The 14,211-nt window shown below is 40.8% G+C and overlaps 1 protein-coding gene across 1 annotated transcript; it reads left to right on the top strand.

Moving 5' to 3' along the window:
- Nucleotides 1-1,268: 1,268 nt before the first annotated feature.
- Nucleotides 1,269-13,628, top strand: MRS2 (magnesium transporter MRS2). The gene is made up of 11 exons (XM_084281521.1): nucleotides 1,269-1,507; nucleotides 1,622-1,695; nucleotides 2,800-2,836; nucleotides 3,369-3,481; nucleotides 3,870-4,043; nucleotides 4,727-4,857; nucleotides 5,530-5,646; nucleotides 8,160-8,312; nucleotides 9,420-9,537; nucleotides 10,315-10,428; nucleotides 11,516-13,628. Exons 1-11 carry the CDS (start codon nucleotides 1,312-1,314, stop codon nucleotides 11,624-11,626), a joined length of 1,338 nt encoding a protein of 445 aa, XP_084137647.1. The 5' UTR covers nucleotides 1,269-1,311; the 3' UTR covers nucleotides 11,627-13,628.
- Nucleotides 13,629-14,211: the final 583 nt, after the last annotated feature.

Raw genomic sequence — 14,211 nt, 5'->3', positions numbered from 1 at the left:
ACACATAATGAGACAGAATACCAGTACTTAGTGGTATGTTGGCCTATTACTGCATACATTTCAGGTTTCACACCAATATATATTTGATGTGGAGTTATGTCATCTTATTTCTAACACTTGTGTTGTGTCAGCAGCCAGGATAACAGATGGACAAAGGAAAACAAATAGATCAAACCAGTATCTTTTTTTCTCTTTTTTACTGAGGAGAGTGAAGCATCAGCTGTGTAAGACTTGCTGCAAATTCATTAAATGTAAATTTCTGGCAGATATCCTTCAGATGCTTCCCTAGCTTTTGCATTCTAAACATACAGTCAACAGAAGCTGCAAGTAGTTGCCAGCAATCATACATCTTAGCTTCTTGCTCTCCTGCAGTGTTTTCTGTGCTGTCCGGTATTTCCAGATTTTGTTTTGTTCAAGTATCTATCATATCCAAGAGCATTAAATGAGTCATGTACATACTGCCACCTGCTGTGGTTAACCACATCTGAAGCACTACTATTCATTTCAGTGGATTTCATTTTTTTTATCAAGCAAACGGGGCAGGCGTTTGCACTGAGCCAGGCTTACCCTTAAAACTGAAAAAGTATGTTGGCTTCAGCTTGTGCATGTATGCTGTATATAATCACTAAGGAACATTTTTATTTAATTACTTCCTCACTAAGTCATCTGTCTTTGTGCAAAGTGTGTGTAAGACATCCTTCTGACTCCACACGTGCATACTCATGTATGCACATTGGTGAAATCAGGACCTGCAGAAAATAGATAGATAGATAGATAGATAGATAGATAGATAGATAGATAGGTAGGTAGGTAGGTAGGTAGGTAGGTAGGTAGATGAGGGACCAGCGTGTGTCCTCTGGTCACCTCCATCCAATTCCCTTAACGTACAGTGCAGCTGAGGGAAAATTTGGCCCCGACGCCCGTCTTTGAGACTGAGAGCAGAGTTCAGGACAGCGTTTGGATGCGTGCAGTCCAGCTGGGGCTGCCACACTGCACGAATCCCTTCACGAGCAGCACAATCACTAGTTTTATTTCCAGGCTGAGTAGTGACGAGCGCTTTATTTTGACACGCGACACCGACGCAGGGCTTTGAACCCAGGATTCAGATTCACGCCCATCCCCGTTCTTCAGCAGGCCCAAGCGACCACGGCAGATGCCCCTACTGCCCGCACTGCCCCTCTGCAGGGAAAGCTGCCGTGTAAACACACCGGGTGACGGCCTCGCTCCTCCTCCGCCGCGGCTGCGCGCTGCGAGGCGCTGAGGGCGCTCCGGGCCGTGCCGGGCCGGGCTCCTCGGGGCCGCGCCGTGCCCATGCTCCGCAGCGCGCTGCTGCCCGTGGCGCTGTGCCGCCGCCGCGGGGCCGTGCGGGGCTGGAGCTGCAGCTGCGGCCCCCGGGGCTGGCCGGGCGGCGGGACCCGCCCGCGGGGCCCCCGGGGGCTGCTCCCGGCGCTGGCCCGGCCCGCGGCCCTGCGGCTGCCGCCCTGCGACCGCCGCCTGCGGGGGGCCGGTGAGCGGCGGGGCGGGCGGGCGGGCGGGCGGGGGAAGGGGGCAGGGGAGGGCGACACCCGGGTCCGTGACACCCGTGTGGGTGACCGGCCTCCTCCTCCTCCTTCTCTCCCAGGTACGTTCTACCAGCACCCCGCCGCCGAGGCTTCCCAAGCCACCCTGGCCAGCGTGTCGCCCGTCTTCGCCGTGGTAAGCGCCGCGCAGGCTTGTGCGGGGTGACGGGTCCGTCAGGGGCGGCTTCCCTGCGGTTCCCCCCCTACCTCCCCGGGGGGTGTTTCTGGCTCTGAGTTGTCAGTTCAAGACTTAAGGGCCGGCTGTGGAGCAGGGGTTTCATCAAGGTGTTTTTCTAAGTTAAAGCATGTGACGGAAGTTTTCTTGCTGCAGGCTTGCTAGTGGCTCCCGCAGTTGTTATTCCTGGGTCACAGCAACAGCAACTCCTAAACATACATGTATGTAGGACCTAGGGACAGATTGTCCACATAACCCTTCTCAAATGAGCCTGGAGGCTGTTTGCAGGCTGCTTGTTTGACTGTGTCAATGCCACAAGGGGATGCAAGGCCTCCTGTTGGCAATGACAAGCACAGTGCATGCAGCTGGGCGCGTGTGGGCATGCAATTCGTGTTGCAGCTCCACTGGAGTGCATGCCGAGGTGTGTTTTGTTCACGGAAGGTTATTTCTTAAGCCAGCGATACGGAATTAAACTGCGTGGTTTATAAGCAAAAGGGCAAACTTTGATTAAACCAGACCTTGCAGTTTTTCCAGTGAATTAATTTTGCCAGGAGATAAGCGTTACAATTAATCAGGATGGCAAATGCTAAGAAAAGAAGGATGCTAGTTACCATCTGAATGCTGTTCTAATAATACTTGGCATGGACACAGGGCCTAACTACCCCACTTGTGTTACTCTTTTAAAATTTTACATATATTTTTTTCTGACAACACCAGAGGAAATGGCAAAATGGGTAATCCAGAATGTAGGGTACCCTTTTGTGCCAAAACACATCTGATCCTCTGGAAATCACCTCCTTTCCAAGGATTACGTGGGAACATCATCGTGCAGATGACACTAGTTTTGGTCGGTGTATGGACAAACACAGTGAAATATATGGCAGTTTGGGGCAAACTTTTTCATAGTTTGGATGAACAGTGAAGAGAGGGTATAAAAAATTACTATTTCCTCATCATATATTTTCCATTTGACCCCTGGGCAAGTGCAAGCAATTTCAGATGGTTTGTGCTTATTTAATAGTAATCATGTGGGGAAAAAAAAATATATTTTTTTCACTTTTCTAGATGAAGCTCGACAAAGAGGGGAATACTACCTTTTTTGGTGAGTTTCCATTGTATTTTCCTTTTTTTTTTTTCTCTTGTCCAATACAGAAAAGCCCAGTTGAGTATCTACATGGGGTAGAAGATTGTTTTAAGTCTACTTCACTGTGCTTATTAATTTGCCATGTTGCAATGTCTCCTCTGTTTTGCTGCCTTCTGTAGGCCTTCATAGCATCTTCATCATTACAGTATTTGTATAATTTTAATTAATATCATTTTCCCACCCTGCTATTTACCCTCCTGTAGAGTTATGTGTACTTGCTCAAATCAGCCACTTGGCTTCTGACATTAAATTAATTACCATGGCCAACTTCTTCACTTCCATCTAGAATTTTTCTCTTTCTGCTCAAGATACAAACTTTTAAACTTCATAACAAATAAGGAATGAATTGAGGAATGAATGCGAGGAAAACAGTTTTAAAGACAGTATAGCTCTTTTTGTTTTGTGAGACTGAGTAAAAGACTAAAATGTAATTTCAGGACATACATGCTTGTCCCCTAGATGTCTTCATCTAATAATATTTTTATGATAGAAAAAAAGAAAACAGAATTGTACCAGGAATTGGGTCTTCAAGCTCGAGATCTAAGATTTCAACACCTCATGAGCATTGCAACTAGGAACAACAGGATCATCATGCGAATGGAGGTAATGGTTTCCCTATAAACTTTAATAGCAACTTTCTATGACATGTAACCTAACAATAAATGTGTCTTTGAAGCTGTGGCTAGCAATCAGAGGAATGGGTTTACGAGAAATACTTATTAATGAGCATTTTGCTAGTTGGGCACAGGAGAAACAGTATGAACTTGATCATAGAAGTAAAGACTAAAAAATGACCAGGAGCCACTTCTTGACCTTACCCCCATTATCACAGGGCTACCTCTGAATACTCCAGAGTTTTTGTGCCTGAAAAGACATTTGAAGAGTGGCTTTTATCAATGCCTAAATTACTTAATGTACTACATAGTCAGGAACAGACAGAAATCTTCAGAGGTTTTATTTCGGACTACCACATGTATGCTGTCTCTTTCAGTTCTTGAAGGCTGTCATAACACCAGAGTTTCTTCTGATACTAGATTATCGTAATTTAAATCTGGAACACTGGCTCTTCAATGAACTAGCATCTCAGCTCTCAGGAGAAGGTCAGCTAGTTACATATTCCCTGCCCTTTGAATTCCGAGCCATAGAAGCAATCCTGCAGTACCGGGTGAGCTGTCTGGCTTTTATGTTGTTTTTATGTATGTTCAAAGTTGTTGCTTCATAGAAAATATAGTATGATTTTATTCTTATGTTAATATGTATACATACATATTTGATATGTATTCCACGCTTATTATAGAAGCTCTTTTTTGGTTTGGGGTTTCGTTGGTTTAATTTTTAAGTTTTTGTGTGTTTGTGTGTGTTTTCATCCCCTCCCCAAAAAAAACGCTAATTGGAAAATTCATTATTGCAACAACTTACATAAGGATGTGGTGGCTTCACCATCATTTGGAGATACAATACCAAATTATCCTACCTTTCTAAAGACTGAAATAGAATGATGTGCAGAAGCACTGAGTTTTTTTTGGCTCTTGGGTAGGAGTCAGATAATGAGTTACAGCTAATCTATGCTAGCTAATGGTGATATGACATTTCTAAATAAATAATATTTTGTCTCTTGTTAGTGTGATTATGAATGATTTTCAGTTCAGTTCAAATCACTATTATAAAATACTGTATTTCACACTGGCTTTATCTGTCTGTAAGTGGCACCATATTTCAGGGTACTTGAAAGGAAACTGTGTTAACTGCCTGTTACTATGAATTCTGTGTTTGGAGACAGGAACCAGTTGCCCTGGCCATTCTAAAGGTATTGCTTTAATTCTTATGAAGGATCATGTTGTTATCTAGATCAGCAAACTGCAGGGGAGACTTAACACTTTGCAGCCTCAGATCCTTGAGACACTGGAAGCTCTAGTGGACCCCAAGCTTTTGTCTGTGGATAGGAGTAAACTACACATTCTCCTTCAAAATGGCAAGAGGTAAATAAAGAGTAAGCTGTGAAGAGACTACAAGATGACCATAGAAAATTATACGCAATGAAAAGTTAGAAAAATGGTATCTGCTATGAATTTCATAGATTACTGTCATGCTGGGTTGTGTATCTTATTGATGAATGTTAAAATCAGTGTGTGAAATACCTAGTGATATGGGAAAAAAAACAGAAAATCTGTCGTGATTTGTCAGAAATACAGTCAGGTTTCTTAAATAGCACTTAATAGAACAAAATAACATCTAAGAGATAAAATTAAGATCTGATAGAACAAAACGTTCCTTATAATATCAAAAAAGGTTAGCCATTGGTTCTGTCCTTTAAGTTTACTTCATGTATTATCCTGTCTTACAAGACAGTGCAAAAATGCACTCCCTGCATGAGTGCTTACTTTTTTTCTGAGTTTCTTGTAAATATATCCAGAAAACACAGCTGAATCCCTTTCAGTGTTTGTGCATTGCTTGCTAGTTCATGGATATATTACCACCACTGCTGAATGTGTGGCCTCTAGAGAGTTTTATTTAAAGCACCTCTCAGAACCCTTCAAAGAACTCTTCCCTGGCAGTCAGTCTGGCAAGGGTGCTGGCAAAATCATCTAAAGATTACCTTTATGCGTTGGTGCCAGTGGGATTACTTGACTTCTTGCCTGTTCTTTCTTCAGCTTGTCAGAACTGGAAACAGATCTTAAAGTTTTCAAAGAAACAATTCTGGAGATTCTAGATGAAGAAGAATTGATAGAAGAGCTCTGTCTATCTAAATGGACTGATCCACAAGTATTGTATGTATATTATGAAACCATATACTTTTTTAAAAGCGTGTTTTATTTAAGGAGAACTTGAACACTAATCTGGATGTTCCCCTCTAAAAAGCAGAATGAAAAAGACTTAAAATTTTTAAAGCCCCGATGTTAGTCACTTCACAAATGGTTGTATCCACCGTTCTGGAGAGGAGGTTCAGTAGCACTAGTCATGTATACAGTTACAAATAGTTCTTGGCGTAGTAGACCAGTTCATCTAGTATGCATTGGGGTGGGAGCAGGATGGCAGCAGGAAAAAAAGCAAATGCAGTAAATTCCAGTACAAATTAACGCTTCCTGGGAGAATTTTCTTCAGTTTCACCAACAAAACAAAGCAGCAGTTTTTAAAATTTGTCTTGAATGAGTCAGACACCACACTTCCTTTTGTCAGAAGTGATCTGAATGCCTTGTTTCCAGCTTTTTGCTCACCAGCAGAAGTCGTAGGAAGGAAGCTTTGGGGCAATGTAAGTGCACCTGTAAGAGTGGCATTTAAGTAAAAACATACACAAAGAAATAGTCCTGATGAAGGATCACACACATCATTAGAAGCACTGGTCACTTTAAACAAAAACTAAAAAGCAAAAATATAATGTATGTCATATCCTAGTGCTTTAGGATGAGCCGTGTTTAGATCTTGGGCATACAAATGTGTTCTCTTTTTAAGCAGAGAACAAAAAATACCTTTTAGGTCCTTTGTGAGGCATAATACTTATGCCTAGCCACATTATGTGTGGGTATATTAATACTGTTCACACAGTAGTGTGTTTGAAGTCAGGAAATAAGTTTCTTGCCCTGCAGAGTTTAGTCTAAATGTACGATATAAACTCTGTACTCCGTAATTGGGATGCAGTTTGCATTTCTAGTGCATCTACTGGAGCAGTATTGGGAGGGCTCTTGAATTCTCACATCAGGACAAGCCTGGAGTCACCTCTTCAAGCTGCCACCATTGCACAAAGGTGCAAGAGGTGATGGGAGGTTGTGAAGACTGCTGGAGCCATACAACAGGATGTTGTGAGGCAGTCCATGCATGAGGCATACTGGCAAATGCTAGCCATGGCAGCGTGTTTGCAGACAGGCTGGCAGTGTGGGCATTTCTCTTGACCCCAGGATACAAGTGATGAATTCAAGAAGCCTATCTGGAAGAACCCAGATAGGAGGCACATTGATGCAGGAATGGTGAGCTGAGACCAGAAAGAAAAGATGAGGCAGGCATTCTATCTTTGTGTGAAGGAACAGCAGAGAATCAAAGACTCAGGAGACAGATGGAGGCCAATTAATGAAAACAAATCAGATGGCAGGTGTTTTTAAGCTTTTATGCCTGTTGTTTCCCTTTTAGTACCTACTGAAGAGCCAATATAAAGATACTTATCAAATAGGATCTTGATCCTATTTGATCCTATCCAAATAGGAGCTGAATCTGTAATACAATAGATAGTGTTCAAAGTTTTCAAATCCCCAACCCTGCTCCTCTGAATGAAGTAAAAACCTCTAGGTTTGAAGGGCTTTGAAATCAGGCTGGCTAACTCAGTTTCGGCCCCGTAAGAGAGAAACTAGGATCACTGTTAAATGTCCCTGGGGACCTTAAGTGGGTTGATTCTTAAGATACAGCACTAACTTCCATGAGAAACCATTTCAGAGAGGTTCCATTAACAGTCAGCAATGCCCCAAGGAGATTCTGTCGAAAGTTCAGTCTGTCTAGAGAAATTGAGATCATACCACAAAAGTAAAATGGTTGAAGAATCATCCTGGCTTTGCTGCTAGTTTCAGTGTTCTCCTGGATCTTGGGTACCTTTTGTCTACATAATGAAGAATCCGGCACACCCCTAAAAAATTACCTATCTGTTCTAGAGAAGGCTGGTGATCCAGCATTTGGGACAATGCAGTGAGATGGAAGTCTCAGACATACTTTACTTAGGAGAGCAGCATCTTCCACTTGACACTCACTCTTAAGCAGCTTCATGCTCCCAAAAAGTTTTGCAGTAATTACTGTGTATAGCTGAAGCACCTTACAACTAAACTTTTTTAATATATGCCTAAGACACATCCCTAACCATGTGATTATGTATGTGTTGACTTTTGGTTCTGTTTTATTCTTGTGGTTTTTGACTGCGCCATTATCAACTTCCACCACTTGAGGGCACCAAAAAATTAAGTTTTATCTTTCCCCAAATGTCAGCACTTACTTGATAATGTTTTAATAGCTGAAAAAGTAGAATTCGTGTTGCTATGCATGCCTTGAGCACATCAAATGCTAACTCAAAATAACTGACTGCCTGTACTGATCAGCTAATTTAAAAATATATGCCTTTTATTTTATGCCATCGGTATTGATGGAGGACTCCTTTGTAACTTAAAAGATTGGATTTTGAGATTTAGTGTCAGTACTCTATTGGCTGTCAGCTGCAACTCTTCTATGTGCCTTGTCTTTAACGCATCAGCAATGCATGTTAATACAACATGTATATAACCAAAAAAATACAAATTGTTGCACGCAGTGAGGAGAGCACATCTGGGATTGACCATGCAGAAGAAATGGAACTGCTGCTGGAGAACTATTACCGACAAGCAGAAGATCTTGCAAACGAAGCTCGTGAACTCAGGGTATTGATTGATGACTCGGAAAGCATAATCTTTATCAACCTGGACAGGTAAGCTATGCTGTCTGTTGTAGTGTCAAAAGCTGAGCAGAATCTAATGCTGCCTGTTCTTTCTCAAATCACTGCCAATAAAGGAAGGCTGGGGATTTCCATTTTCATGAGGGTTTGAATGGACTTGCAGTCACAGCAGAAGAAGCTGCATTGCACTTTTTTATCACTGAACCAGATAAAGCAAAGCAACAAAACACCCTAATTAGTAATATGTAAAAACCTCTGTAGCCTAGGTAATGGTTTTCACCAGCAGGTGAAACTAAGCCACTCTGAGATCCTTTTGGGGAACTACTCACTAAAGAAAATGTCTGCAAATTTAGGGCCAAAATAAGAGCAAACTTTTCTGAGTATAATTTTAATTTAGTAAAAGTGTTTATTTAAATAAGAGTCTGGCTAGGCTTCTCAGCTGTTCAGTACAAGTTGCATTATCACCCTATGCCATGATTCAAAAACAAAGAATTTTGGAGCAAGTATTTTATTTATGTGTGCTGCAGTTTTCACCACAAGTTGTCTTTTTAACTGAAAAGTAATTGTAGCTTGCATTTGCAAGCACATGCCACCTTGCCTTTGAGGTGAATATTTAATATTCTTTCTGCTCTTTACTGAGGAATTATCTGTATAAGCAATTGGTGAATGCTGTATCAGGAAGCCACAGAAATTATTCAGCTCTTCCCAGAAATACAGAATTCTACAAAACAGGCTTAAGTTTATAGTCTTCAGTCTTTACTGACTTTGCTTTGTAAGTATATTCATTTGCAAGATAACAGTAAGTTTTTGTTGGCTGTGACTATTGACATAACTTTCAGTAAATTAGTAGTGAGAGAGAGAAATTTCCGTGGAATTTAACTGTTAGTATGTGCATATACCTCTAAAAAGTGAGTAACCCCTGTCAGCTGATGATTATGCAGAACCTACTGCCTTAAATGTATACTCATGCAGCAATTTCAAAGCAAGTCTCTTTTATACTGTTGTTTCGTGTGCTTACTAATTCTGTCATGACTTCCTCTATTTAATTGTTTGGTTTTAATGCATACCGGATGGAATTTGAGAATTTATGCAGCAGAACAATTTTTGGGTTCCCCTTACAGATGTTTCTCCCTTCTTTAGCCACCGTAATGTGATGATGAGACTGAACTTGCAGCTGACTATGGGGACTTTCTCTCTCTCTCTCTTTGGACTCATAGGAGTTGCATTTGGTATGAACCTGGAGTCATCTCTTGAAGAGGTAAGGAATGAGTGCTGCTTTTATCAGTGACATAAAACATGGGCACTCTTATAGTGCATTTTACGTTCAGTACAACTCCATTCCAGACTTGCATTAATGTGTGAAGCAAGATAATGTAGTGTGGGGCCCTATGTGTCACCTTTTTGAGAGCAAATTACTTCATGGCTAATTGCACAGTATAAGAGGCTTTTTTTGTCTATGTAATGTCCAAGGGAAAGAAATGAGAAGACAACAGTATAGTTGAAAAAGGACTACCTGTACAACAATGTTCGTGTTTCTTTAATAATCATCAGTGCTTCTGAAAAAACAAGCTTTGTCTTCCAAATATAAAGCTATCTGGCAAGCAGCCAGAGGGTGTTCCCTACACACCAGAGGAGATACTCTACTGTTGATGACATGGTTATTCCTATATCAAGGGTAGTATTCATAATTGGACGTGCTGTCTTAAAATGACTAAATAAATAAACACACAGAAAGACCTCTTCCTTTAAAGTCTATTAAATAGAAGTCCTTTAAATAGAAGGCTTGAATTTCCGAACTCCTGGTGAAGGATGGAAAACTGCATGGGACAGTAACAGAATACATTAAGGTGATTCCTAAATAAAACGTTTTGCTATAAAACAGTCCTTTTCCCTGGTAGGGTTTGTCTGTTGATAGTGGAGGGTTTACCACTTCCCTGCCATAAAGGACAAGAAAACTGGTGGGGAGTGACAGATGATGTTTGGATAAATCCCTGAAGTGAGAGTTGCCTAACTAATGGGGATGTTCTGTTTTTAGGACCCGAGAATATTTTGGCTGGTGACTGGGATTATGTTTCTGGGAAGTGGCCTGATATGGCGGCGCTTGCTTTCCTTCCTTGGGCGGCACCTAGAACCTTCACTACCTCCTCATGTACGTATGGCTGGCTAGGATTTCTGCTTCATACTCTGTATGTACAATTCATCTCTAAAGCAGCAAATAAACAGTTGTAGAGGGGTGCGTCATAGAGCTTGCAGGGAGTTAAGCTAAGTCAGTGTTTCTTGACTTGACGAAGGAGAAGGTTCTCCCTAGCTGGACTGAAGGAGGCAGGAAGCCCAACTCTGGCAAAGATGTATTTGAGCAGTAAGATACTGTGTGCTGTTGCTAAAGTGAAGCTGCAGGCTCTCTGAGAGATGTCATATTCACTTTCACCTAGCAGCCCAAGGGAAGCTGAGACTAATGGTAGAAGCAGCCCTAATTTGCTCTCTGAGCTCCTGCAGAAGTCCCTTTGTGGTGAGGGACGTAAGGGATGCTGTCCTCCTCCTTCCATGTGCATACTAACTCTGTATCTGTGGTCCCTCTCATAAAAGAGAAGATGAAAATGAAAGGAAGATGAGGACAGGTACTAGCTGCAGCATCTCTCTGAAGAATGGTGCCATGGTTGCGATGTCCTGACTCCCAATCAGAAGTTTGCAATAGCCATCTTCTTTGCCACTGATGCTGATGGCATTGTAGAGCCATGTCACCAAGCTGTATGAAAATTTCTAAGGAGGCAGTTTTCAGATTAGCAAAATTTTGTATGAGTCATTTTCCATGTTCACTACCTTTTGCTACCAAAACATACAGGAGTGTATTGTCTGCTTATGTTCTGAATAATTATAACAGAGAAGTATCAGTGGATTCAAAAGTTAAGTTCCTACAAGTGACCAAAGAAAGAGAGACCAAGATAAACTCCCCTTTTTCCCTCCACTCTCTTGCTTGTTAAGAGGCAGATGGAAGTAGTTTGTTAATTGTTGACTATGGCTACAATTGACTGATTATTCTCAAGTGTTGCTCAAGACTAAGACATACTGACTCTGGCTTGGAGAAATGTACTGAAAGGGATAGGAGGGAGGAGCCAGAGACTGTCCTTGAACATAAGAGAACAAGTAGGATTCGGACCTCTCTAAATCTTGATTTCCTTCTCCTATATATAAAGCAGCTTCTCCTGTGACTAAAGGCTATTTTGTATCTTGCCTAGGTTCCTGCAGTTTTGAGAAAATCACAGCCAGCAGCTCAAAGAGTGGAGATAAAGAATGACCTTAAAGCAGAAACATTTGGGCTGAGCAGAAGCACGCTGACAAACCAATAAGAACAGCAGGAAGAAAGAGACTTTTACTGTTACGGGGCAGACTTTGGACACTTATATTTGTTCTTCCTTACTGAAAACCTTAAGAATTTCTAAACTTTAATTTAATATATATTTTGTGCCAAAAACCTATGGTGAGATTTCAATACTTACACACAAAAAGAGGGAAAGAGCGACATGTTTTCCACAATAGTTTCACCTCCACTCCATGTATGTTCCACTAGATTTCAGTATCACATATACATACTCATTTTAAGTGTTTCTGTCAAACACTAAACTCAGGTAATGGTCTTTCTAAAGAGCAGCATTAAGCATAAGCTTAAAGGATGACAGCAGTCAGCTAATTAATCAGTAATTCTCGTTCTGAACTGCAGGTTTAGCAACTTGCCTTCAATTATCTAAGAAAAAATCTACCCCAAAAGTGCCCTTTTTTTTTTTTCTTTTTCTTTTTTTAAAGCCCTACTTAATTGGAGAGAATTAATTTTCCTAAGCAAAAAGTATACCTGCATCCCTTGTGAAGCACTACTTCAAAATTGACAGTAACCAAAAATAATACTTTTTCTTCTTCTTTTAGTGAGCTTTGAAACGTGACTACTTATTTTGGGTATTCTGTAACAATTACTTTACCTCTGAACTCTCAGGGCATAGTTCTCTACTGGCTTCTCTCAGTCCGTAAAGGGAGTATGAAAGTCTTCCAAATCAGGTCACTGTCTAGTTTTTTGTTTGGGATTTTTTAACCTCAGTAACATACAGTGAGTTGCTCCTTGGGTGCCACCAGACAAATCACTGTACTTGCAGGGATTGAAAAGACAACCATAGCTGTGAACTCAAAACAAGTCCAGAATAGAAATAAAGAGTACAAAGATCAGGATTATGCAGGCCCATGGTCTTTGTATGGTTTAAATCTGTTGTACTAAATTATTTTCAAATGGTTGTTCTTGCTCTGTATGAGACTTCAACTACAGATACAAAAGGCATGAAAAGGTGAGAAAATTAATGGGCTTTGTAATGCTTTTAAGATTATAGGTGAACATTTTGCAGCCTTTAGTTGTAACAGATAGATCTGCTTAAAAAGAAAAAAAAAGAGCACAGGTCCTAAACTGAGCAATGTAGCGGAAAAAACAGTGGCTCTCATACCATTGCTGATAACCTCCAAGAAAGTGCAGTGAGAGAAGGGATACGGATGTGATGTTTTCAAGCAAGTAATAGTTGCATTAGGCCAGAACTCAAATGTGTTGATACAGCTGTCTGGGAGTCTTTCACGTATGCTTTCCAAGCTCTTTCCTCTGTACAGTGAGACCTCTGCATAGCATATTGCCTCCTTTTCCTGTACATAAGTGACTTAAAGCAGAATAAAAGCACTGAGAGAAAGACAGTTCTGTTACAAGACTGCCTTTCATTTTACAGACCTATACAAACTTTTAATGGTTTTCATGCAATTCGAGTAACGAAATGAGTTAATGTGCAACAAAATTACCCAGAGATCATATATAGAAAAAATAAAGCCAGTGGAGACCGTATGTTAAGAACAGAATTGTTCCAGAACATACTGGTATCAACAATTTTAGTTTAAAAAAAAAACTTTTTTTTTCTGCCCTTATAAATGCACTGCTTGTTTTGCCTCATACCACTATTTATAGATTTGCAAGGTAAGTACTGTGCTCAGTGCTCCCAGTTCCATCTGGTTACTGCTTTCGTAAAGTTCAGTTTTCTAAGTAACAGCTGTGTGGTTATTTTTTCTATTATCTGAGCAAGTTAGGTCCCCAAAATAGATGGCAGAACACATCAAGCTAATGTTTACCTTGTCATCTTTTTTCAAAGACAACCTTCCTGAGAGAGAATTCTTAACAAGGTAAGTTGAGATGTGTTATCCTTGGAGTATGGCATTTAGAAATCTGTGTTATTCCACTGACTTGTGTTACTTAAAATAAAAGTAATGCCTTATGTTTGTGACAGAGGCAAGAAAGATGAAATGCAAATACATACACGTCTGTGTATTAGTGTTGATAATAAGAGCATCACATTTCGCTGCTCAATTTTTTTAATAGATACTGATGCACACTGTTAACATGTATCATACAATATTAGTGTGAGTTAGCTGAATCCAATACTGTTAGCAATAAAAGCACAATTCTAAGTTACCACGGTCATGGAATTTCACATAAAAACTTAAAAAGGGTATCAGAGTAGTCTCAGCCATGAGTGGAAAAGCAAAAGTATTTCCTATAACTTAATCACTTTTGCTTGCGCTCTTCTCCCTGGGAGACCCCAGCTGTTCTACGTCCTCAATGTGGGCCTTGAGACTTGGTAGTGACAGAGATGATCCTTATTGGCATCTACCTGTTCTGGGTGGCTGCCCTTCCTCTATACTTACTCTTTTGACAGCAACTTTTAATGTCTTAGAACCCCTGTCAGTATCACAGTGTACTAGGAATGTAAATTATGCGTGATTCCATCTTGATTTTGTCAAGAAAATATTCACACCTGATCAGTCAAGGAGGTGACATGATAATTAGAGCTGAAGCTGACACAGCCCCTCAATATAATTTATAGAGCCAAATATAGCCACCAGAATCTAGCCTTCTGCT

This window comes from Netta rufina (genome assembly GCF_964035555.1).
Source record: "Netta rufina genome assembly, chromosome: 2".
Lineage (NCBI taxonomy): Eukaryota > Metazoa > Chordata > Aves > Anseriformes > Anatidae > Netta > Netta rufina.
The sequence above is the reverse complement of the archived record's forward strand: the minus strand, read 5'-3'. Positions and strand labels throughout refer to the sequence as shown.